Genomic DNA, 27497 nt, shown 5'->3' with positions numbered 1-27497 from the left:
TTAAAAGAAAAGGTAGACCACTGTGTTCATTAACCTAGTGTGTAACTATGGATGGAGACAATGTGACAACGTAAAAACTTTAAGTGGCCACTGTGTTGCCATCCAGAATCTCCACATTTAAGTTAAAGGTGAAATGCATGTCAGTGGGGTGAGTTAATTGAAAAAATATCACTGTTAACTTAGATTGAGTTTTCCTTTTTAGTCCAGATGGAAATATGTTGATTTAAAACCTTCTTGTCAAATGAGCAGAACATTGTGGGTGGCTGTTTCCTCTCTGTGGGTCAAAAAAGGAACAAAAAGAGCAAACATGAAATAAGTCTTCTTCTTTCGTGTATCGTCGTCACATGTCCACCTCAGTGTCGCAAAGCCACGCTCTGGTCCCACTTGGAAGAGGCCAGCCTCTGAAGGAGGTCTGTACAGAGGACAGGTGGTGATTATGTGGTTGGCAGTCTGCTCAGGCTCGCCACACTCGCATACTGCGCTGTCTGCCAAGCCCCACCCCTTCATGGACGATTTGAAGCGACCGACCCCAGTATGGTGGTGGTTCAGCAGGGTCCAATGCCGGCGTGGTAAATGTTCTCCTTGTGTAGATGAAATAAGTAAATATGGATAATAAAGGCAAGATAAATGATTAAATAGAAATAATAGATTAAAACATAGAATAAGTTAAAATGGATAATAAAGGCAAGGTAAATTGGCAAGATAAATTATGAAAAAAGTGTTATGCATACAAAACAATATGTTATGTATATTTATGTATTCATTAATTAATTCATGTATTTATTTATGGGACTTTTGTAATTCGATAATTCATAATGATAATATGTAGCACTTTACAATAATGACATGTTATAAAGCATTTATAAACGTTTATAAGCAGTTTGTAGGCTATTAACAAATCATTCAAAACCTGTTTGTTGGCGGTCGTAAATGATTACTAAAACCTTCATAACTATGGTTACAAATAATATATAAGGTATTAGTAAGTAATGGAGTGAAGACAGTTTATTATTTACAACTGTTAATGTGGACTTTCTACTTACCTATTGCAAACTACCTGGCTTTCATGAGTGCAGACACCAAACAATTACTAGAATTATCTTTCATGTTTAGCAAATGATTCGTAAGACATTCGCATCTCCACTGAGGCTCTGGTGTTCCCCGCCGCTGAGTACTGTGCGCCAGTCTGAGCCGTAGCCCTCATGTGAAGAAGCTGGATACTGCCCTCAACACCGCCCTACGGACTGTCTTCGGATGTCTACGAGCAACTCCAACAAACCAACTGCCATGTCCTCGCTGGAATCGCTCCAGCAGAGGTCAGACGAGAAGCCGCAACACTGGCCCTCGCTCAGGCACATATGAGTGAATCCCACCTTCTCCACAAGGTCGTCACGGAGACAACACAGCGTGCCTTGTTGTAAAGTGAAGACTATGCATTATTATTTCATGTTTAACAATGATTAGTAAAACATTTAATTTGTGATCCGTCCTGTGACAACAAAAAGGGACAGAAGTAGCAATATAGAGTATAACAGTATATATTTTTTTATTTAAGTGTAAAATGTATAACACTCTGGGAACAAACAGTCCCAAACACATGCACTCACATGACATTTAAACTAAAAATAATACACCCCATGAAGCCTTCAATTCATGGAGATTTTTTGTTTTTGTCGCATGTTTTTGTTTCCTGATGGCTTATTCAGACAATAATATGATGAGCAGGTCATCGGTCAATACTCCTATTGAGACTCAGTATTGAGTCTCCGCCAGTCATCAAATTATTGGCTCAGGAATGTGACAAAAACAAAAAATCACCATGAATTCAAGGCTTCATGGGGTTTGTAACAGCATATTTTTGTTGTTCTTGGTTTAAAAAAAATCGTCTGAATGATTCAGTATAGATTTCCATGTGAATTCCATGTAATTGTCTTCGCCAGGCCCATGCACGTGCACACACAGACATCAAAGGGGGCTTGAGCCCCTGCCCTTTTGTCTGTCGGTAAAAAGTGCCCTTGTCTCCTCTGACTGTAAACTGTAGAAACCCCTGCGCCCGTTGGCCTCGCACCTGCAGTAAAGCTTACTTAATTGAGCCCCGTGCCGTGCAGTGCTCGCGCAGAATTATAGTTGATTTACAGGCTCACAACGCGTCGCAACGCCGGGCATTGTGAGCTTGTGGATCGGCTATTTTTTGGGTGCGCGATACCGCCCGGCAAACGAAGTCTATTATACACAATCGAAGGGCACAACTGAGCGCAGTGAATGCACGCAGAACACGGACCAATTGTTTGAGACAGATTAGGTATGTATGGACCAAAAATATATATATATAGCTGTTAATTTGAAATTACTTGTCAAGCAGGAGCCTATATATATCTCTCTCTCCCTCCCTCTCTCTCTCTCGCTCTCTCTCTCTGTGTCAGCAGCAGTGGTGGGAAAAGTACTCAATTTCTTTAATAAGTAAAAGTACTCATTATACAGAAGAATAAGTGGCGTCGTTAGGCGGGGGCTTCGGTGGCTATAGCCACCAATGTTTTATCCAAAGCCACCAATAAAAAAATTTATAAAAAAAAGTTTTTTTTATTTATTTTTTATTATATATCTATAACCCTAACCTAACCCTAAAACCGAAATAAAGTAACAAAAAACGGGTAAAAAAGTACCCGAATCCGACGAATATCCGCAAAATTTCGCGCGCGCTTCGCGCGCGCAGGGGGGACACATGCACGCGCGCGCATGTATCCGTGCATGTGCCCTTTTGAAATTCCAGCCCCTGCCTCTCCAAATCTCTCTGCACGTCTCTGGCCAGGCCTAAGGTATGGCGAGAGAGTATGTTTTACCCTCCGTCCATCCGTCCGTCCGTCCGTCCGTCCGTGTGTCCATTCTGTCTGCGAGCGACTAATCTCCAGCACCGTTGGCCCGGTCGCTGCGAAACTGTGCACACACACTCCCTGGATGCCAATTCAGAACCTCTGCCCCACATTTTTCACATTGGCCTGTTAGAGCGCCACCAGGAGGCCGATTTGTGCGAAACCCATTTTTTTATATTACTCCTACAGATTTTATCAAAACGTCACGCAAATCGGTGCACAGTATCTCTATAGTCATGTGATCAACACGGATCTGTCCCATTTCCCATATTCCATCCTCATTGCCTAAGGTTGGCTTCCAAAGTTTACAGGATTGGTCCGTTTTGAACAAAATGCCTCAAATCATGAACGTAGCATGCGATTTCTGTGAAATTGTGCACGCACATTCCCACTATGCCAAGGAACAAATGCCACTTCAAAACTTTCAAATCAGGCTCATGGTGGCGCTATAACAGGCCGATTCACGTTTTTACTTATAACTGCACCGATCTGCGTGACACTTTGCATGCACACTCCCTAGAGGCCAAGGAACAACCTTTGCCCTGCATTTTTCACATTTGCCTTTTAGAGCGCCACCAGGAGGCCAACTTCTGGAAAACACATTTTTTGCTCTTACTCCTTCAGATTCTGTCTAAATATCACACAAATCGGTACACAGTATCTCTATAGTCATGTCATCAAGACTGATGTGTCCAATATTTCATATTCCATCTTAATTGGCTAACATTGACTTACAAAGTTTGCAGGATAGGTCAGTTTTGAACAAAATGCCTCAAATCATGAAGGCAGTGTGCGATTGCCGTGCAATTTCACACACACATTCCCACTAGGCCGAGGAACAAATGCCACCCTTTTCCCATTGGCCTGTTATAGCGCCACCAGCAGGTCTAATTTAACAAAACACATTTTTGGAACAAAATGCCTCAAATCATGAATGCAGTGTCCGATTGCCGTGAAAGGCCTAAAGATAAATGCCACATTTTTCACATTGGCATATTATAGCACCACCAGGAGGCCACAGTAACCTACCTGACCTGGCGGAGACTTGTGCTCCGAGGAGCACTTTTTCTAGTTCCTTATTTTTCTTCATATAGGAGATGTCGGCGGCACAACAACAAAGTAGTGAGGAAGTTGATTCGACACAAGAGTCTCTTCGCAAGAAGCAAAATGTCCCTGTTTCACTGGATGAGATGTGTGTACAGGTTAGACAAAACATACCTTGTTGTGTTTTGATGTTTATATCTGTGTTGCCAGGTATTGAGAACCTCAATGCAAATAACCCTTAAATGTAGGCTATATTGTCTGTTGTAGGTCTACTATAACTGAAATCATTGTTATTATGGTCTATTTTGCATTTCAAGATTCTCCCAAGGACTGAGGCTACGGCAGATTGACCTCATCATGGACGACATTGCTGGATCCTCAAGAACCCTGACACGTTGGTCCAAAGTACTCAGAGAGGTCTGCACAACAGCAATGGCAAAGTTGTGGAGAAGGAAAGGACCAGTGGCGTAGCAGAGGGGTAGCATGCGACGCACCGCGCGGGGGGGCCCATTTACCGCACCGTACCCAGCACCATCTCCATTGCCGTTCGCGAACGGAATGCTTGGGCTGTGGCGCAGCGGGATAGGGAAACCTGTGCTCCGCTTGGTGGACCGGCGAACCAGGACGACACTAGTGCCACTAATTGATCGCCATGTGAGAAGAGGGTCGGCCATCATTAGTGATGATGAAATGCTCTGCCTCAGCTTGGCTACCAGCACTACACAGTGAACCATACATAGTGTAGCATATGTTGATGCAGAGACAGGGGCCTACACCCAACACATAGAGAGGGCCTGGAGAACATATAAAGAGAAGGTATGGAGACTGAGAGGGAACCGCACAGAGCAGCTACTGGAAGACCACCTGACAATCATTGAGTGGGAAGAGTGGCTTACCAGGAAACACCTTCATGATCCCTTAGGTCGATTAGTACATGACATGAGGAGGTTCAAGAAATGAGAACAAGGAGAAAGCCATGTCATTGTTAACAAGCATTACATTTAACTATGGTTTCTTTGTTTAAATAAATTGTTTCCTACTGATACACTACTCTATTAGTTTAAATGTCATTTGAGTGTGTGGGGCTGTTCCTTCCCAGAGTTGTATACATTTTACACTTTAATAAAACATGTTTACTGTTATACTCTATATCGCTACTTCTGTCCCTTTTTGATGTCACAGGATGGATCACAAATTGTGTAAATGTTTTACAAATAATTTATTAAACATGAAATAATAATGCATAGTCTTCACTTTACAGGGCACACGATAACGTTTGCAAATGGTTTACATATTATGGGGAGAGATTTGTCTCAAAAGTATTTGTGAATCCAAAGCCAAGATGCACAAATATTCCTTGATTTACAAATGTGTTCCCATGATTTACAAATGTGTTCCCATGATTTACAAATGTATTTGCAATCTACAAACACAAATTATTTATTTGTGACTTTTGTAAATTTGTATTTTTAATTTTTACAAAACATATTATACTTGTGTGTGCATTTATCATAAATAAATCATTTGTAAATCCTCAATTCTGTGTGTGAATTGTTGGATCTTATTTGTGAGTAGACCAACACACGCATAAATTCATTTTTCCTGTTACATCATTTTGAGACAAAAGTCACGCTTTTTTAAGAGAATTTTTACAAATGTATCATCCTATCCGCAAACTTACTTGTAACTTGTAAGTTCGCATTTAAATACATGTGCTATGATTTGTACAAATATATGACTATTTGTAAATATATAATTAGCAATTTGTAAAAAAAAGATATACTTGCGGGCGCATTTATCATTCAATATCATTTGTACATCGTCAATTCTGCGTGTGAATTGTTGAATCTGCATTTGTGGGTAGACCAACACACGCATTTAGTTTTGAGACAAGTTTCACACAGAGATTCACTCTTTCTGCAGATCCGTGTGCTAGGAGCCCAGCCCAGTACACCCCCCCCCCTCATCTCCTCTCCTCCCCTCCCCTCCCCTCCCCCATGGCCGATCGTTTACAGCTGCAATTGATTTATCACTGATTAGTGAACGTACTTGTCAGCGTCGTAGCCCTGACCTGGCTAAAAAAAAGTTGCACACAAACCATGGCTGGAGAAGGAAGAAAACCACAGGCCGAGGGGCCGCCTTCATTAGTAAGTAAAATAACTTGAAATTGCGTTCCTCTCTTTTAAGTAAGATAGAAAAACAGTTTGCTATTACAATGTTTAACTCTACTAAGAGAGAGAGGTGATAGCAAGTGAACATTATCCCAACATGTGTCTTCGTCGCATGCACCGCAGGTAGTGTGGGAGAACGTACTGGGGCCTACTGCATAGTAGGCCTATTTCTATTGATTAACATTCATGATAATATTCAAAAGTTTTGGTAAGTCTAAACCATCATATTCCCTGTCGGTGTCACGTTTTATTGGTAGATTAAGTTTATGTCTGTGACAAACACTGTACATTTTAGTAGTTAAAAAAACAAGTCCACTATGGTCAAATTTCATTCATAATAAGTTTCTATGCTAGGCCTTCTTATTCTTGGTTGACGTTTCATGCTCAATAAGATTTGGTTTCTCATGGTGGTCGTGGTGAAGGAAAATTGTCAGCTTTAGCAGGCTTTGCCTTGGGGAAATTAAGAACGGTAACCGGAAGGCTCGCCCCAAAACACGCTCGCCCCCATTTATTTCGTGGACCAGCGGTTCTTGTAGTATTTTTTACTGAGGATAAGGCTAGAAATAAATGTAGGGTTACGCATAGTTTTACTGAGATTAGAAATAAGGTTATGTTTTGGCACCGTTTTACTGAGGTTACGTTTAGGAATAAGATAAGGTTTAGGCATATTTACTGAGGTTATGTTTAGGAATACCAGGATGCCCTGGGGTGACTGTTTTGGGGCGAGCCTTTTGGTATTCATCAGCATTGGCAGTTATTGGCATGAAATTGGGCCGCTTAATTCTTTCACAGTTATCAATTATACTCATTAAGGCTGTTCCAATTCAGAGTAGGGTGCTATTTTGCAGGGTGGAAAGGCGCAGCTATATGGAAAGCCTTTATTGGTAACCTGTGAAGGAAGTAAGAATTTGGCTTGATTTGATCTATAGGCCTATTAGTGGTTCTCAAAGTGGGGTCTGGGAAATTCTCAAAGGGATTCCAGGTTGTCCCCAGAAAAATGCCTGAAAATAGCCCCTCTAAAAAAAAGTTCATTATGATTATATTTTCTCAAATTATTGATCTTACATTTTACCAACAAAATATTTTATAGGGGTCCCTGCACAGAATATTTTCAGATGGGGGTCCGTGGCCAAATACATTCATTTGGGGGTCCTTGCCATGAAACCGTTTGCAAACCATGGATTAGATGAGACATGCCCCCCTTCTAGCCCATTGAACTTAAATCTCCATTTAACCATGTTCATTGTCCCCCTGTTTCTGGTAACTGCCTGAGAAGTGACTTGTTTATCAGACAATTGCTTTGTCTGATAACATATAATATTGAATATTTAGAATTTATTTTGAGATTGCAGCTCAGTTGTTAGATTAAATTACACTGAACAATAATCTCATATTAGTAACATTTTGAATTCTTGTTATTTCAGAAGGAGGTGGAGGGTATGGCCCAATCTCTTTTGGATGCTTTAAGGAGGTCCCATTCAACCCCCAATACTCCTTCTGTTCCTAGGACTTCTGCTCAAAGCCGGCCCACTGCTACCTTCACACCCACTGCAACCTCCACACCGCTACTTACCCAAGTCAACCAGAAGTTAAAGAGGTAAGACTGAGTTTTCCATAATCTTCACTTCAGACATGGCCATCCAGTATAAGACTAATTTTATTAATTTTGGTAATTGAATTACAGTTTCATTATTACTTTAATACTCTAATTACTTTTATATTCTCTTTTTTTAGGCAGTTTTCAAGTACATCTCTTCAGTCGCTCTCTGAAATGAAGCGAGGAAGAGGCCGGTTTTGCAGCCCTGCGTCTGTTCCTCAAGTCAAGTATTTAGACTTGATAGTATCTGTTCTACCAGGACCCACTGATGTGACCCCCATGGCTTCTCAGGAGGTTGAGTTGGCCCATGCAGGTCTTGGGAAAAGGGCTGTTTCCATTCCAGAGGACAGCAAACATGCTGAGGTCTTAATTTGATCTTAAATATCACTAATAAATGAACATGCCATTTTCATAGGCCTAATCATTTTGTGTATTCTGATAATGCCACTTACAACCCAACAGCTTAATTGAAACTTTGATATCTTTTCAGATACAGTCGCTCATGGAAGATGCGTTTGTAAAAATCCGCCCCCTTGAAGGCAGATGGATGTTTTATAAGGCAACAGGTATTATTCACAGATTCCCTAAGGTGTTTTAAAAAAATATATATTTAGCACATGTTCTTATCGAGTGCCACTTACAAGTTCAAAGCCACTGCTTGGAAGCCAGGAGGGAGAAGAGTCTCTTGGGGCCCCAAATGTTTTTTTTTTAAATAGTAGGAAAATGCCTTTAAAGTGTAGGCTGGGGGGGGGGGGGGGGGGGCCTTGGTGTCATAGGGAAGTGAGGGACAGACATCCTGTTTTTGCTGATCTAAGTGTATAGGAAGGGGTGTAGGGGTTTGAGTCTTGAAGGTAAGAGGGTGCCATGCACTCGTTTTCCTTGTAGGCCATCTCCATTTAACCTACTGGCAGATGTGGTAGCAGTAGTAGTATTGAGGGTATTAGTAGTAAAACATGAGCAGTCCACAATCAAATGAAGGAGGCAGTGTCATGATGGTGTGCCAGACGACAGTTCAAAGGAATACGATGAGTGGAGCATAGAATCAATCCAACAACAGGCACAACACATGCTATCATACTGACATGATTTCCTGTTATGGTTTAGGAGGCAGTGGCCGGAGGAAGCTGTCTTTGGTCCTAATGGACCAAAACGGCGGATATACAGGCAAGCTACTTCGACGAGTATCTAACAACGGCAAAAACGTGTTGTTTTTGCTTCCACTCCAGGAGGAGTTAGACACCACTCCTCTACCATTTGATTCTGCTGAATTTGCAGGCATGCCGCAGGTGCCCTGCGTCAATTGCAGTGCTAGCATGCCACTGCAAATGCTGCAAATTCATACAGAAACCTGCAAACCAACAACCAAGGTGATTTGTGCGTTTTGGGATTAGATGTAACGTTGATAAGATGTTTGTCAGACGGGTGCAATCCAACAAAACAACCATACATGTTATTTTATCTTTATGCTGGATTACTAATAATATGCATGAAAAGCACTAACTTGTGTTAAAATTGTGTAACAAAATGTCTAACAGGAGCAGAGCAATGATGTGGTGTTGGTAGATGCTGAGGAGCTTGATTCTGAGGAGGAGGTTGCTGTTGGTTCAGAGGAGCAAGGAGTAAGTGTTGCTAAATGTAACCTACTTGAAACAAATTGGAAACGTATGTGCTTCATTTTTATGAAACACTTGTAAGGCATGTTTAATACCTTTCTTTTCGTCAATATTCTCTTCTGTACAGGTGTGCCCAGTATGCCAACGAGAGTTCCCCATGTCACTGCTCGAAAGCCATGGCCCTGTTTGTGCAGAAATGTAAAATAACTTTAATTTTAAAGCCATATTTCAATGTCAAAACCAAAATTATTGTTTTCTCTAGAATAGGAAGAATTGAAACTTCTAACCATTTGACTTAAATGGCACAGAAAGGGGGGTATAAGGTTATGAAATGCTTGTGTATGTACCCTATGTTAAGGATTGGGTAGCCAAGCTATTGTACACAATTTTGCTATTGAATTGCCATAATGTTTTGTTATGCCTCTTTGTTGAAAGATTCTTCCGCAACGCCATCACGATGGATGAGCCTGATGGGGAGGTCCCAGGCCCGTCATCCGCAGCCCCCGGCCCTTCATCTGGACCTTGGACCATAACTGGACCTTCAGCACCAGTATCAAACGGTAAGAAAGCAACATTGTTGTAAATCTCTCTTGTACCTGAAACGGTTGCCTTATGGTCTTAGATGTTTAATTGTACATATTCCATCCTTGTCTCAGAAGTAGCATGGAAAACGTCGGGAACGCCAAAACAAGCCATGGAGCTTTTCCTACTAGATCTGAGGCGAGGAGGAGAACGTCAGCCAGACTTAATGCTTGTACTGAATGCCAGGGACAGTGAGGAGGACCGGGACAGCTGCCTCATTTCTTTTTATAAAGATGTCCGTGAAAAGAAACAGTGGGCTGCAAAGTTCAAGTGCCGCATTCTAGGTATTACTTCACTTGAACTTTTGTGGATCCTGGTGTCCATGGAAATGCTGACTGTTGTATCAATTGCCCTGATAATCATAGCATAGTAAACCCAGCAACTGCATGCATTGTGAAAGTAAAAAAATGAATGTTTTGACTAGGTGCCATATGTATGGCACTAATGACACATCTGCATTGTTACATTCATTTTAACCTGTTGGGTGATTTCAAGATTGAGAATTTTGTTCGATAAGTAATACTTGGCTGTCTGGCATATTGTGTTTTTATTGCAGGGGATGCTGCTGTTGGTGTGGGGGTTTCTAGACACGTCCTGTCATCAGCCATTTCAAAATTGAAACATGGGTTTCAACTGAACTTGGGTTTGTACATTTCATTAACACTGGGCACGTATTGCTTAACAAAACAAACCAATAGGCTGAAGAGACGTTGGAACAGATGTACTTGAACATCTGTTCGCTCAAACGTGTTCAAGCGGCCCTTTTATTTATTCATGTTTTATCTGTATTGTTCAGGAAATGCAGCATTGACTCTACTGTTTGAGGGACAAACGGACCACCTCATACCTTCCCTGGCCACATCCCTGGTTGAGAGTGATCTCTTTCTTATGGCGGGAAGGATGATCGGTCATTCTGCTATCAATGGCGGTCCTACTGTGCCAGGGCTTAGTCTAGCAGTGGTTGATGCCTTGATCGGGTCAAAGGAAATGGCCACATCACACCTCTGCCTAGAAGACTGCCCAGAACTGGACCACAGGGAAACCATTGGTCTGGTGAGTAAAGAATAACATCTTCCATTGTAAGATGAGCATAATTAATTTTGTCCACAAACATGGGTGGATCCCATATCTATAATTGTACTTTAACTTTGCTATTTAGATACCTCAGTAAAATTATATAATGTGTACATTGGAAAATGAGATCGACAACAATGTGTGCCATCTTATTTTACTGACCCAATCATTATTAAATAGTGTTTGTTCACTTCACACATTATGTCCAGTTTGCCTCCCAGTGCAGAGAATTGTGTTCTATGTAAACTGTTGTTCAATATACTGTGGTGGTCCACTCTCCTCTGTACATCTCTGGGAGGTACAGTAGGTAGTAAGACGCAAGGATAAAGTGAGGGAAACGAGGATACAGTTCAAATGCATGGGCTCAACATGTGTATGTTTATGATACTTTGTTCCAGTTGCTGAAGGAAGACTGGAGCGAAGAAGACTCTGCACAAGTAGCCAACCTTTGTGTGGAGTGGTTTTGCCCGGTGCCAACTAGGGAGACAAACCGGCTTCTTCTCTTCCAGCAACTGCTCAATCATGTGGTATGTCTGTATTTTTGTCTATGATTTTAACAGTTTAGAGTATGTTGGAGCATGTTTCAGGGGCAGTCAAACCAGCTCTTTGAAAAACCTTTAGAAGCACAACTTTTCAAATTAGTAAAAATCCCAAAAACACTTTCATCTCTTCATCTTTCATCTTAAAACTGCACCTGACCAGTAATGCTGACTATGACCACCTGGGGTCGCACCTTCTAATAAATGTAAATGACACTTTGTTTTCTCTTATCAAGCCCATTGCACACAGCACGGTTTAAGCTCGTAAACACAAACGGACTAAGCCTATTCTAAAGCCGCAGAAACTCACTACCTATACTACAATGGTTCCTCTTTGCATCATTTATTAATAACGATGAATGTAAAATGATCTAACTGTAATTGACTATTTCAGGTACTTGGCAGAACAAATGCCCAAATCAGGCAACTACGAAAGGGTTTGAAAGACACTGGCATTTTCCCACTATTGGCCAGTCGCCCAGATGTTGCACCCCTTTTGTTCCCCAGAGAGGCTGATGTGATCCTGACCCCACAAGTAAGTTGATAATCAACTATGATCACTAATATGCAGGCTTGATTTTTCATGATTTTGGGCAAGGCGGCTTGGGGTTTGGTACTGTCAATTCTTGGAGGGCACTAAGGCCAACTGCAGGTGCAGCAAGGCCATTCAAGTAAAACAATCATGTCCACAGAAATATTTAATTTAACTTGAGGGTTGAGGATACTTATTTTTAATAACTATCAGTGAATTGAAACTGTTCACAAAATATTGTCTCGGTATTTAAGTACCCATATTGTACACTTGCCAGTATGAGTCTAAGGTTCATACCTGCTCAGCCACTGGACTGTTTTGAAGTTGTGGATGGGGCGACAGGGGTTGCACTATGTTTTGGACCGTTATGGATAATATTTGACCTTGGTGATGCCAGCAGTCCACCATTTTGCCACTGATTCTTGGCTTTGAACATCTGCAAGTCACCCAGTGAAAGTGAGAGACTGCACACTGGAATTGCTCCAAAAGGTTTATTGACACCGTGTATGTATGTTCAAGTCTGGTGGCTCTTCTCAGAATAAACCATTTACCTTTTTAGGGGCATATTCCAGTGTAGACTATTCTTGTTCACTGTTGTTCGCTCCTGCCCGGCACAAGGTTTTTAAAATTTGTTTGGTGTGCATGCTCTTCTACTAATGTTATCTGCACTTTTCAGATGGTCCTACAGTCCATCAAATGGCCGACAGTGACGACAGTGAGCAGTGACGACAGCGAAGATGAAGTCGCACCTGGCACAATGAGTGCTATCTCGGGATTCCTCCGAACATTTGTGGAAGAAGGTACGTTTGTAAACCAATGTACAGTATAATAACAATATAATTTACCAACATATGTTTCGATCTAATAAACTTGTTTTTATTACTTCAGCATCCCCAGACACTTTGCGGAAGCTAATGAAGTTCTGGACTGGTTGGGAGATGCCATCCAGTAACCTCAAATTGGATATCGTCCGGTCAGGTGGCCGTAACCCCCTGCCAACATCAAGCACTTGCGGCACGCGCTTTCGGATTCCAGACCACTACACCAGTTACTCTACTCTAAAAGAAGACCTCATGGTTTGTGTGCGGTCGGTTGAGAGTGGATTTGGCCTGATTTAATAGTTTTATTTGGAAAACTTGAATGTGACTTGGGGTGCAGTCACACCACGGAGCGGCTTGTTGCCATTTGACGATTACCGCCCAAAAAGGCAACATTAGTTCTTACTTTAAACTCTTAAAATACATTTTCTACTTGTTCAGTTTTATCTTCTACTTGTTCAGTTTATCTTAACTTTTAAGATGTTCAATTTGTTATGTTCAGCAACTGAACTTAAAACAATTGTTACATTTGTTGTTACCTTTGAAACATGTTTGTTCACTGTGTGGTCTAAGTATTGCCATTCTACTTGAAATCAGCACTTTCAGGAAATATTCCTACTTAACAATGGAAGGTTACCAAAAGAATGTTCATTGATCTTGTTATAGATTGTTTATTCACTACCAGCTTTTAATGTGCCTGGTTGTAATTTAAGTGATAAGTTTTAATGTGCACCAACTAAAAAAAACTTACGGCAAAAAAATGTTGGTTGAAACCTGTTTTGTTTTCTTGGATGTCAGTATTGCCACTACTCGAAATCTGCACTTTCAGCCAGGTAATATTACAAGTAACGGAATGTTAAAGTCTGTTCGTGTCTGTAGTCAGAATGTTGCAGCAGCAACTTATCTTGTAAGTGTTCACTGCCAGATGTTGTAAGCTTTTGATGTCCACCAACTGAGAACTTGGGTCAAAAGAGCTCTTAATTAAACAAAGCAAACAACAGAATGTGTGTGGATTTCTACTTTTCTTATTTTTGCCAGAGGGACATTGACCAAGTGAGCTAAGGCTGGGCATTGGTGAATTGAAACTTAGAAACTGCATGATTAAGACATGACATACTTATTTATAAACAGGCTATTTCTGTTACTAAAGGACAGAATTGGGATGGTCAAAGGTCTGGTTCCGGACGTATGTTGTCCATGTGTCATAAGGATATCAGTTCAGATTCTGCTTATTGATTCCAGTTCATCAATTCCACATTTCAGTTCTGCAAAGGCAATTGTTAAGATAACATTCTATTAAGTGTTACCTCATGTAAAATCACTATTAGTACCTGAGAGCTGATGCTGAAACCACCATCTTGAAAATATGTGTTAAAATTAACCAAAACAGTTGTCCCTGTCAGCTGATTTATATAATAATATTTATTAATAATTGTCAACCTTAAGTGTATTTATACGTTTAATGTCAACACAAAGAAAAGCAGCAGTTAAAGCTTGTTGTTCACTTTATTTGTATAAGAAATACTTGACCATACAATGTAGCCAACCCTAGTCTTCAGGGTCTTGCAAACTTTCAACATACTGCACAGTACTCATATATAGGTCGACACCATTGGATTCTGAAGTTTGCAGAGGATCAATGTAGTGCTGTAATACAGCCAGTTGCTCAGCTGTTAATGGGCTCTCAAGGACAGGAACATCCACTCCAAAATGTGGTTCTGGGACCTCCCCACTTTCCTCCCAATCAATTTGAGGAATGTTAATCTCCTTAAGTTGAAAGAAAAACAAAGGAAGGGCTGTGTTTTTTTTTTGGGAAGAGTAAAACATTGTGAATTGTGTGTATTTCTGTAATTTGCTAATTAAGAAATGAGTGACAGAAAATCAATGATATACCTCTGGATTTGGAATGGGATGCTGCATCTGACCAACCTCCCACAACTGGTTTGGTGTGAGGTTGTGCTCAGTTCTCATCGGGTGATTATCCCATCCTTCTCGAAACACATCTAGGCTGGCTTGGAGACGTGGCAGAAAAACGAATTGAAGGCAGAAGAAGTGCATGGCATTGCTCAGATCGAGGAGGCCCTCTTCCTCCAGCAGATGGAAAATGTGGTAAAACACATTGGTGACCCCAGACCAAACATCACGCCACAGTCTCTCAATTCTGATGAAAATAAAATGCAAAATATATACAGACAGGTACATAAATATTTGGACATCAACACAATTTTAATCATTTTGGCCACCACGATGGATTTTAAATTATGTCAGCTTCAATTAGAGTGCATTTACATCAATTTATATGTGCCTCCCCTTTTTAAAGGGACCAAAAGTAATTGAATAAACTAACAAATTGTCACTTTTAATACCTGGTTGCAAATAATTTGCAATCAATAACAGCCAGATGTCTGGAACCCATAGTCATAACCAGACGCTGGGGTTTGTCTTGCCCATTGCATAACATTCCACGTCTTTACCTTTGAAAACTCTGGTGGTTTTCATAGTATGCTTTGGGTCATTGTCCATCTGCACTGTTATCAAATTATAGCTGACAGGTCTGCACTTAAAGCACATCTTGATTGTTTCATTCAAATCTATTGTGGTGGTGTATAGAGCCACAATTAATTGTGTCAATGTCCAAATATTTACAGACCTGACTGCATGCTAGCCATAATTTCTGTGTTCTTGCTCGAATATTAAAAGACTAGGACAAAGCATACCTTTGGTTATGGACACTCTTCCCAGCTATAAAGCTGCCACTGTCTGGTCCATGCACGGTCAACATCAAACGGGCAACACCAACATTCTCACCCCCTCTATCTGCTCGCACTCTAAGGAAAGACATATACAACACAAAATAATGGTAGTGGACTTTGTTTAAGAATACAATGCCCCCCCCCCCCCCCCCCATAAATCGAACACATCATCTGACCAAGAAACTAATTTACCTGAGTGGATATCCAAATTCTTGAACAGCCTCCGTGAAGAATTTTAAGTTTGTGTCAGACCGGTTATTATCTGCAGCCCTCAGATACATTATCTGTGGGCAAACACAATTATTGTATGTAGTATCAAGAATAGCAAATGGTGTACTAAATTTAGTTCAACCCAGTGATTGTAAACCTTTTTCATTTCAAGCACCCCCAATGTAATATGCATTAGCCCATGGACCCCCATTTGTTACTGTAAGTGTAAACTCATGTTAGTTTAACTCTGGTGTATAAACGGAACCAGGTCCACCAGGCTACATTTATACACCCTCAGAGTTACAGACCCATAAGGGTCATTTTGGAAACTCCTGGTGGTCCCCAGAACCGATGTTGAGAAACACTTCTATATTGTGTAAGTGACATCTTAAATAACACCCATTTTGATAAGATCTTTTGTGTCCCCTCAAAATGACAGGCGAAAGGTACTCAGTTTTGGTTGATGTTAATATGGAGATTAAGCCTTTGTCTGAGCTACAGCATTGGACAGTACATTGTATGTTGTTAGCTGCTCATAATGTGAAATTAAAGGCAACTCTCACCTTGCGTGAATATCCATCAACGCCACCAAAAATAACTATGTTGTACCTGATGGACAAAGTGAAAGGAACAACACTTTACAAAAAAGTGACTACTGTACATCTCAGTTAGTGACAAGTGATTACTGTGCATCTGAGGTAATATTTTCTGTTTTGTATGCCTGTAATCAAACGTTTGTCAAACATGCATAAAACAGTACAAGTACCTGATGAGTTTGTGATTTGTGTCTATATGCACAAGGTACTTGGGGCATGGCACAGAGTACGTTCGTCTGACAACACATCCCATTTGGGTCATCCGCGATAGTATCCCAAGGCTGTCCACACGATGCATTGATGCCTTCACACGGATCCACTGGAGTCGATGTCCTTGTGCCCTCAGCGTACCCATCACCATTCTGTACCCAGCATGTGGCATTGTCTCTTTTATTTCAGAGACAAGTCCATCAAGCTCTGCATCGGTACAGGCACTGTACATTCCCCTGACAGAGAGGTTGTCGTCAGACATTCTTCTGTACAGTGTAGCACGAGAAATCCCCAATAAACTGGCAATTGTCACTGCTGGCAGTCCAAGTTCCAGTAGATGAGTTAGATGCTCATTCATTATTGAGATCCTTGGTCGTCCACTACCCCTCTGTATTTCAAGTTGGACTGGTGGTGGAGGATGTTGTTGATGCTCTCTCAGGGTCTGAACTGCAGTGCACAATTCTGTTAACCTCTCTGTAACATCCTGGGACACCGGAACATGTTGTGACACAATATCAAGGAAAACTATTTCCTGTGCACATGCAAATTCCAGGTAATCCACATCAATGGGTGCTTGCTGGAGAGAACGTGACACCCTGTCATACAGTCTATCCAGGACCTGATTTCTAAGCAATTCCTACAATGCAAAAACAATAGGACAAGTTTGGTGAGAGGAAGTCAGGCTTTTACAATAAGGTCATTATTTTCTACAAAAACATTTAGCCTATAGATTTCCTCACTAAGATGCAAAGCGGTAACATACTTTAACCCTCCTGCAGTGTTGGCTGACCCCCCCCCCCCCCCCTTATTTCAGTGTTCCCGGTAAATAACACAAAACACATAAATCTACATTTTCTTCAACCAGTGGTATCATGTGAGTATTATAATGTCAGTATCATGTCAGTATCATGGTCAGTATCATGTCAGTATCATGGTCAGTATCTTGTCAGTATCATGTCAGTATCATGGTCAGTATCTTGTCAGTATCATGGTCAGTATCATGTCAGTGTCATGGTCAGTATCATGTCAGTATCATGGTCAGTATCATGTCAGTATCATGTCAGTATCATGGTCAGTATCCTGTCAGTATCATGGTCAGTATCATGGTCAGTATCATGTCAGTATCATGTCAGTATCATGGTCAGTATCATGGTCAGTATCATGTCAGTATCATGTCAGTATCATGGTCAGTATCCTGTCAGTATCATGGTCAGTATCATGTCAGTATCATGTCAGTATCATGGTCAGTATCATGGTCAGTATCATGTCAGTATCATGGTCAGTATCATGTCAGTATCATGTCAGTATCATGGTCAGTATCATGGTCAGTATCATGTCAGTATCATGTCAGTATCATGGTCAGTATCATGTCAGTATCATGTCAGTATCATGTCAGTATCATGGTCAGTATCATGGTCAGTATCATGTCAGTATCATGGTCAGTATCATGGTCAGTATCATGTCAGTATCATGTCAGTATCATGTCAGTATCATGGTCAGTATCATGTCAGTATCATGGTCAGTATCATGTCAGTATCATGTCAGTATCATGGTCAGTATCATGGTCAGTATCATGATGTCAGTATCATGTCAATATCATGGTCAGTATTATGATGTCAGTATCATGTCAATATCATGGTCAGTATTATGATGTCAGTATTAACATAGTACACAGTATAACTACCCTGAAAGCCTAGTCTGAACATTGAGCAATGAGTCCATACTTTAATGACACAGAAGATTAGCAAAAGATAATCTGTGAAATTTGTATCAGTCAATAACTCTAAAGTTTTCATGCTACTCTAAACCAGTGGTTCTCAAACTTTTTTGTGCCAAGGAACCCCCATATTGATATAAAATATCAGATGTACAAGCTCGCAGCGCTGCACCAAGTGACGCACTGTGAGCTTGTAGATCTGCTATTTTTGAATAGCCAACACACAAATGGATAAAGTGGTTCAAATGATTGTGAAGCTATGTTAGCTACTTTTGGTGGGGACCCCCTGGAACCCCCCCCCCAAGGACCCCCCAGACCCTTATGGTTCTCAAACTTTCTCGTGTCAAGGACCCCAATTTTTTTAATTAATTATGTATTTGGCCGTGGACCCCCGTCAGAATTATTTTGTGCCAGGGACCTCCATACAATATTTGTGTTGTTAAAACGTTTTTTTTTTTTAAATAGCCCAATGTAGTCAGTGGTGGAAAGTAACTGAGTAAATTTACTTAAGTAAATTTTTTAGGTATTTAGGTATTGCACACAAATCATGATGAATGAATCATGATCCCCCTGAAACCCCATCAAGGACCCCTGGGGGTCCTCGCTCCTCGGACCCCTCTTTGAGAACCACTGGTCTATTAAAGTAGCTTAATGCATAAATCGCTATTACTCATAATGCATACATACCCATCCAGCTTGTTGACTTCTCTCCGTTTCCATGTTATTGCTATTGTTATTATTATACCAAGGACCTCAATGGAAACAAGACCGCAGGCGCAAGGACTTTTTTTGACGGACCTTTTAGATAGTATTATAAATGTAATTGTGCTGTTTACTTTTTTCAATCAATCAACAATTGGAGACGTGGTAATCTGAGTTCCCAGATGTTTTCGCCAGCTCTGCTCTCTCGCATAGCCTACCGGGCCAGGGGTAGAAACGTGGGGGTGGGGCTGGAAAGGGGGAGGGGCTCCTAGCACACGGATCTGCAGAAAGAGTGAATCTCTGTGTGAAACTTGTCTCAAAACTAAATGCGTGTGTTGGTCTACCCACAAATGCAGATTCAACAATTCACACGCAGAATTGACGATGTACAAATGATATTGAATGATAAATGCGCCCGCAAGTATATCTTTTTTTTACAAATTGCTAATTATATATTTACAAATAGTCATATATTTGTACAAATCATAGCACATGTATTTAAATGCGAACTTACAAGTTACAAGTAAGTTTGCGGATAGGATGATACATTTGTAAAAATTCTCTTAAAAAAGCGTGACTTTTGTCTCAAAATGATGTAACAGGAAAAATGAATTTATGCGTGTGTTGGTCTACTCACAAATAAGATCCAACAATTCACACACAGAATTGAGGATTTACAAATGATTTATTTATGATAAATGCACACACAAGTATAATATGTTTTGTAAAAATTAAAAATACAAATTTACAAAAGTCACAAATAAATAATTTGTGTTTGTAGATTGCAAATACATTTGTAAATCATGGAAACACATTTGTAAATCATGGGAACACATTTGTAAATCATGGGAACACATTTGTAAATCAAGGAATATTTGTGCATCTTGGCTTTGGATTCACAAATACTTTTGAGACAAATCTCTCCCCATAACATATAGGCGGCTGAAAATATGGTTTGACCCAAAAATAATTTGAACAAAAGGTTTCTCAATGGTTTATTGTAGTATCAGGTGTACTTAATAACATATCAAAAGTTTACCGAAATCTGATCATTAGAAATGTCAAATTTCCAAGATGGCCGCCACCAGTTCCTTAAAAGACCACTACTCCTTCATTATTTGCCCTACACAAGTAATTTTGGTGCATAACCCCATGTTTTGGTGATCTAGGAATCCAATTAGCATATATAAATTATAAGCAAGTGATTATAAGTACAATTACATATTGAAGCAATTGGTTATAAGCATATTTAACAATGTAATTGGACATTTCTCCCTTTTCTACATACTATAATGCCCAGGATTGGTGAATTAATCACCTATACATGTAATTCACATTCTGTTGAAGCTTTAAAAATGTATTTGGATACCAATAAGGAATAAATGAATTATTACTGGGTGGTACTGTGACATTTGTAAAAACATGGCTGCCAAGTGATAGACTGGGAATATTACACAAATCTTGGAAGAAATTCCTTACAGAGAAATGTCCACACCAATGTGTTTGTAAAGGTGTCCCGTTCCCAAACTGGGGGTCCCCCAAATGATTTTGGGGGGTCCCCAGATGGTTAGCTTTATGTGCAACATTGTTTTCTCACTCAACAGTAAACAAACCAACATACAGTATAAGTGTATACAGGGTATCTGCACATTTCTAAAGTTACAATTTAAATACTCTTAAGACTCAATATTATCTCAAATATTGGGTAAGAAAGAGGAAAACATTGTGAAAATAGTACAAGCTGAGAACACTACACTCAGTTGGAAAGAAATGGCCACTTGTCTGGTCTATGGGGAAGATGGACTCCTCAGTGGGGGATACAGTGGAGAGAAATGGCCCCTTATGGGCCAAGAGAGGGTGTACAAGTCGTCACAGAGCTATCACAACATGTATCTAGTGTCTTCTACTGGGTGTCTAGGCAGGGGTGGTGGAGGAGTGTGGCGTGGATAAGGTTCAGATTTGCTTGTCACAGACATCTCCTTATTCCTGAGACTAGTAGTTGTGTGAGGTTTGAGTGCAAAATTAATTTCACATGTCCTTATTTTGTGATTGGTACTGCTGGCAATAAGCTTGAACCCTGACCCTGCTTTCGGCATACACCAATTTTTTGTTCTGGAGAGGGGAGAGGACGCTCTGAGCCATAATGATAAGTCACTGGGGGCCCCTGGGAATATTAATGGTCAGCCACCACGACTCTCCTGTGAGCCAGTCCGACATAGACACCCTTGTCTGCCTGACACACAGTCATGCACCACCACGTAGAGGTCTTACAACCACCACTATGGGGGGCCGACCCTCCTCACTACCTGTGCCAACTCACAAGCGCCTATCTCGGACATAGGAGCCAGCCAGACCCGCCAGGAGGTCCATTTGGGACCAGTATATATAGGGACACGACTGTCTGCCTGACACAGTCTTGCAACATATGGAGGTCTTACAACCACCACCACTGGGGACTGTCCTCACTACCTATGCTAACTCAAGAGTGCCTATCTAAGGAGCCAGCGTGGAGGTCCACTTGGGACCAGTGGGACTATCCAGTGAGCCAGGCGACATAGGGACACTCCTCTCAGCCTCACGCATTAGCTAAATTCAAATACCTTAATTTCTGCCTCCTCCTCACTCCGTTCTCCAGCGTGCTGTGACTTAGAAATTGTTTGCATCCCAAATGCTGAGTTGCTTTTGGAGGAGCTGAGAACGAGGAGAGCGCAGGCTCCCTAAGCCTACTTAGAGTGAGATCTGGCAAAGATACAAGTTTATCTTTCATGTATCGTTTGCAGAACCGTCTTCATTGAAATGGCGTATCATTTCTGTTGGAGGTTTTGCACGTCGGACATGGGGGAGATCAGAAGCTCAGGGTCTCCTTGCCTCCTAACTTTGCTCTTCTGCGCTCCAAGTGCCCAGGGAGCAATCCACTAAACTCTAGACCAGACCCTGTCTAGGCACCCAGTAGATACTCGGTTCTGACAGCTCTACACTAACCTCCATAACCACCCCCATCCCTCTTTGCACACTCACACTGATTGCCTTCCTAATGTGTTAAAAAGTTCTATATCTATTTAATGGTTTTTCAAAATCTTGTGTCTACAAGATGACACTGCGTGTCCACGAGTAAAATAAACATTCTTGTGTATGTAGGGGAGGAGTTATGAAGTTCCTGTGGGGTGAGTAAGGGGAGGGGTGCAGAGATATTGGTTCATAATGCAAGATATTTTTTTGGGGTTGGGGTGTATAGTCAAAGATGAATTTAGTTTGGGCTAAATTTGATCCACGGAGCTATCCAAAACCTTTCAATATTAAAAACAACACTATCTATCAACTGACAATATTCTCTGCCACCACCTGCTGTATTACTGCAAATTGTGACTACTAGTTTTGTTGTGTTCTGAGGATATCTTGAAGCCTTGTTCCAGTAAAAAATAAATATAAGTAGTTGAACATTTATTATATAATTAGTTAAGTTAACTTGAAACGGGTGACCGTTTCAGAGGGTTTTAATAGGGTCACAAACAAAATATTGGATTTCACAATTATCTAATTGTATCTCTGCAATTTGGACAAGTCCAATGGATTCCCAGGCCCCCAAAACATGGGGTTAGACACAAAAAGTACTTGTCTAGGATAAATAATGAAGGAGTTAGGCTGTTTTAATGATTTTTGGGGCATCTTGGACGCCATCTTGAAAATAACACCTTTCCAGTGGGCAAACTTTGGTAAACTTTTAGTATGTTATTCAGGACACCACATACAACAAAAAACAGTTGAAAAACCTTTTGTTCAATTTTTTTTGGGGTAAGGTGCTTTTTTTTCATATATTCAGCCGCCTAATACTCTTTACGAATGTCTTACGAATCATTTGCTAAACATGAAAGATAATTCTAGTAATTGTTTGGTGTCTGCACTCATGAAAGCCAGGTAGTTTGCAACAGGTAAGTAGAAAGTCCACATTAACAGACAGTCGTAAAAGATAAGCTGTCTTCACTTTACAACAGGGCACATAATAACATGTACTAAGGATTTATAGATATTTTAGGAATATTTTACAAAGCATATGTTAAACATGAACAAACATGGAGGTACACATTTCCCAAATTACCGAAGTAAAATTGGTTATGTGGAAATAATGATCTGCAGATAATTTTAAATGTTTAATTTGTACATTTAGAAAATATGTAATAATGGCTTAGAAATGGTGTGTTAATGCCTTGGGCTAGAACAAAGATTTAAAAGATTTATGAAGTCTTAATACAAGTTTAAGAGATGTCCTATAAACCACACAAAAACTCAATTAATACCACTTTATAAATCATTTCCAAATTATTTCCTAAACATTAAATGACATTATTTAATGATGAACAAAATAAAGTATAAATAATGTTTAAATTATTCTTAAATGTTCTACAATGTTATTATAAATTATTTCATAATCATTAACCTATGTATATAAATAGTTTGTCTATGATTAGTTCGTTATCTACAAATAGCTTGTATATAACATCAGTTACAAATGATTTAATAATCATTTACAGATGTATATTCATGATGGCTTATTCATGAATAGTTTACTACTTACTAATACTTTATCATTTTTGTAATTATTTACGAATGTCAACAAACAGGTTGTTAATGATTTGTTTTGTTAATAGTCTACGAACTGCTTCTAAACATTTATAAATGCTTTATAACGGGTCATTATTGTAAAGTGCTACCAATGGTTCTTTTCTTTCTTTCTTTCTTTGTTCTATTAAAAAGGTCTTAAAAGTCCTTAACTTGTCACCATTGTGTGTGTGTTTCTGCAATGAACACCGCCCCCCATGAATTTCGGCTCGGTATCAACTGTCCGTATGCATGTTTGTGTGAGTGTGTGTGTGTGAGAGAGAGAGAGAGAGAGAGAGAGAGAGAGAGAGAGAGAGAGAGAGAGAGAGAGAGAGAGAGAGAGAGAGAGAGAGAGAGAGAGTTTCAACTGGCTACTTTATTCTTCTTTCATTTTATAACAGTCCATGTTTGTGTGTGTGTCTGTGACAATGTGACAGGCACAATATAGTGCAAGCTTAATCATCTCAAACTCTTAATATGTCTTGTTGTGCAGCAATGCAAAGAAAGGCCCACATGCTGCATTCAATGCTTTAAAAGAGTTTGTGGATAAAGGCACAGCAGCACTTTTCCTAGCAGCAGCAATGACCCATTATCGGGTGAAGGTCGATGTCACTGGTATAATACATTTTTTATTAACATTTTCTTCCAATATTGGATTAACAGGTAGTGTCACGGTGCAGGCTTTCGTCTCCGCCACCCCTCCTCCTCTCTGACTCTGTTTGTGGCCTTGTATGTGAGCCTGGACCCGCAGCACGCCCGGCTGCAAGCCCTTTGGGCTGATTACCTATGTTACTATTTGAGACTTTCCAGCTGGTGCCTCTTTGCTGGATGATAAGTTGTGTCTCGGTGCGACCTGCCTGTCGAGCCGTTTACTTCTCTGTTCCTTACCTTTCCCTCCTGTGTGAGGTTAGCCTGTGCTTGACTTTAATGTGAAGTAAAGTACCTTCATCATCATCATTCCTGTGTCGTGTCCTGCAATTGGAACCTACCTGTCCCGTCGAGAGCGCATTGTGACAGTATCATCCAGCCAGCTATGGATCCAGCGGGGCGCGCGTCTGCGCCGGGATATTCGGTGGATGGGGAGTATGTCTTCGGCTGTTTGGACGCCATTTTCGACACCCTGCGACGTTTGGAAGATCGCATGCTTGTTGAGACAAACCTGTCCGGCGGCGAGACCGCAATCCTGTTCCGTGTCTCGAGCATGTGGGAGCGAATGCTCGAGGCGGGGGAGGCGCCCGTCCGCGCGCGCACGGAGGTGGAGACAATCCGCTCCCACGCCGTGGAGGTGGGAGCTCCCGACGCGTGGGGCGACTCCTCCGGAGCTTAGGACTTGAGTTCCAGCCCGCTGCCCGAGGCATCGACCTCCTCTTCTTCGGACCCGCGGGTGAGGTCCCGAACCCGTCCTCCGACCCGAGGGAGAACCCGCCACGGTGGTCGCCTCGGGTCCGTCACCGCTCTTCCTCCCGCGAGAGAACGCGAGCCTGGCGATGGAGGTCGTCGTCGGGGAGTCGTCTTGGTCTCTCCCGTGAGAGGGAGATGGACCGTCACCGAAGGACCGCGTCCTCCGATCCTCTCTTCACTCGCCGTCCAGTTCCTGTCTCCCCCCCTGCTCCTTCTCCTGGCTCGAGACGGAGAAGCAGCGGCGGACCCGGCTTGGTCTGTGTTTCTATTGTGGCGTAGGGGACCACCATATCAATAACTGTCCAGTGAGACCCCCGCGCCCAAAGTAGAAAGTTAAGTTCTTGTTTTCTGTTGTTTATTGTCTCCGCCAGGCCGAAGGCATGGCGAGGGAGTATGTTTTCCACCCCGTCCGTCCGTCCGTGTGTCCGTGTGTGTGTCCGTGTCTGTGTCCGTGTGTCCGTCCGTCTGTGACCAGCTAATCTCCGGCACCGTTGTCTTGATCGCAGCGAAACTGTGCACACACACTCCCTGGATGCCAATTCAGAACCTTTGCCCCAAATTGTTCTCATGGGCCTTTTATAGCGCCACCAGGAGGCCGATTTGTGCAAAACATATTTTTTGACAGTACTCCTACAGATTTTGTCCAAAAGTCACGCAAATCGGTACACAGTATCTCTATAGTTATTAAACCAAACAGGTGTTTCATATTTCTCATATTTCATCCTGATTGGCTAAAAATGTCTTCCAAAGTTTGCAGGAGTGCTCCGTTTTGAACAAAATGCCTCAAATCATGAACACAGCATGCAATTTCCGTGACATTTTGCAAGCACATTCCCATTAGGCAGAGGAAGAAATACCATTTGATTTTTTTCAAATCAGCCTCATGGTGGCGCTATAACAGGCCGATTCGTGTTTTTACCTATAACTGCACCGATCTGTGTACAACTTTGTATGCGCACTCCCTAGAGGTCAAGGAAAAACCTCTGCCCTGCATTTTTCACATTTGCCTTTTATAGCGCCACCAGGAGGCCGACTTATGTAAAACACATTATTTTATACTACTCCTTCCAATTTTATCCAAATTTCACGCAAATCGGTACACTTCATCTCTATAGTCATGTGATCACGACGGATGTGTTTGATTTTTCATATTCCATACTGATTGGCTAAGATTGAAATCTAAAGTTTGCATTATTGGCTTGTTTTGAACAAAATTTCGCAAATCATGAACGCACAGTCCGATTGCGGTCAAACTTTGCATGCACATTCACACTATGTTGAGGAACAAATGCCACCCTTTTAACATTGGCCTGTTATAGCGCCACCAGCAGGTCTAATTTAGCTAAACTACCAATGTTGTTAACAAAATGCCTCAAATCATGAATGCAGTCAGTGTCCGATTGTCGTGCAAGGCCTAAGAAGAAATGGCACCCTTTTCACGTTGGCCTATTATAGCGCCACCAGGAGGCCACAATAGCCTACCTGACCTGGCGGAGACCTGTGCTCCGAGGAGCACTTTTTCTAGTTGCGACTGTTTCTGAGTTTGTTCGTGCCGCTGTGGTTCTGTCTTTGCTCACCATTTTTGCCCTTGTTTTTTTCCCCTCTGTCTCTCTTTCTTACCTGTCCTGTCTGCAGCTCTTCCTTCGCCCCGGGTCGGCGGCGACGACGAACGGCGAGCGGCCTGCCGAGACGTCCGGGCCTGGACGGGCGCCACCAGTTTCGGTGTGGCGTCCGCTCCTTCTGTTTTGGTTGGCGGTCTCGGCAGGTCCGCTTGGTTCCCGTGCTCCGGTCGTCGCTGCCCGGGCCTCCTCTCTTCTACCTTGGTTCCCTGCCCCCCCCCCCCCCCCCGGCTCTTCGCCTTCTGGCCGTCCTGGCCTCGACCCGCGACTCTCTGTCCCGACATGCCTGCGCCCTCTGCGCCGACGCCCTCTGCGCAGAGCCCTGGCACCCCCTAAATTAAATTCTATCTATAAAACCTATGGTCACACTCAGTATGCCTACAGCACCTTCCTGCTATCGGTTCAAGTGAATGCTACTCTTCCACCCAAGTTTGCCCACAGCCTCATATGGAACCGAATCTGGAACAGCAGGGCTGGAACAGGGCTGGAACAGCAAGGAAAGAACCTCAGCCTGGACGTACATCTGGAACATCTGAACAATTTCCTGAAGTCTTTCTTGAAGGGCCTTGGAAAAAACCTGACAGAGCAATCTGCGGACATAATCAATAGGTCCATCAGTGTCCTCAAGCACATGTTAGATGCCACAGACACTGAGCTGGGAGTGGCCCAGCAAAGTGGCATGCATCGCACACCTGACCAGACAAAGGACATCCGAGCACTTGTAGAGGTTGCCCTGGAGGGAGTCATCCTGGCAGAGAATTCAAGGCCTTCCCTGGTCCCTTCGGCCAAATTAAATAGCAACACATTGTGTGGATGGCTGAGGGCTAAACTGCAAGAACGGAAAAACGTTCCC

The 27497-nt window shown here is 41.8% G+C and overlaps 1 protein-coding gene across 1 annotated transcript; it reads right to left on the bottom strand.

Moving 5' to 3' along the window:
* Positions 1-14721: 14721 nt before the first annotated feature.
* On the bottom strand, positions 14722-16760 carry LOC311059597 (uncharacterized protein; the record flags this gene model as incomplete). The annotated part of the gene is made up of 5 exons (XM_084077601.1): positions 14722-15001; positions 15558-15668; positions 15786-15877; positions 16367-16412; positions 16570-16760. 5 exons carry the CDS (start codon positions 16758-16760, stop codon positions 14722-14724), a joined length of 720 nt encoding a protein of 239 aa, XP_083933727.1.
* Between the last annotated feature and the right edge of the window lie 10737 nt (positions 16761-27497).

This window comes from Gymnoscopelus microlampas (genome assembly GCF_963454915.1).
Source record: "Gymnoscopelus microlampas genome assembly, chromosome: 14".
Classification (NCBI taxonomy): Eukaryota; Metazoa; Chordata; class Actinopteri; order Myctophiformes; family Myctophidae; genus Gymnoscopelus; species Gymnoscopelus microlampas.
This window is presented reverse-complemented; position numbering and strand designations above follow the sequence as displayed.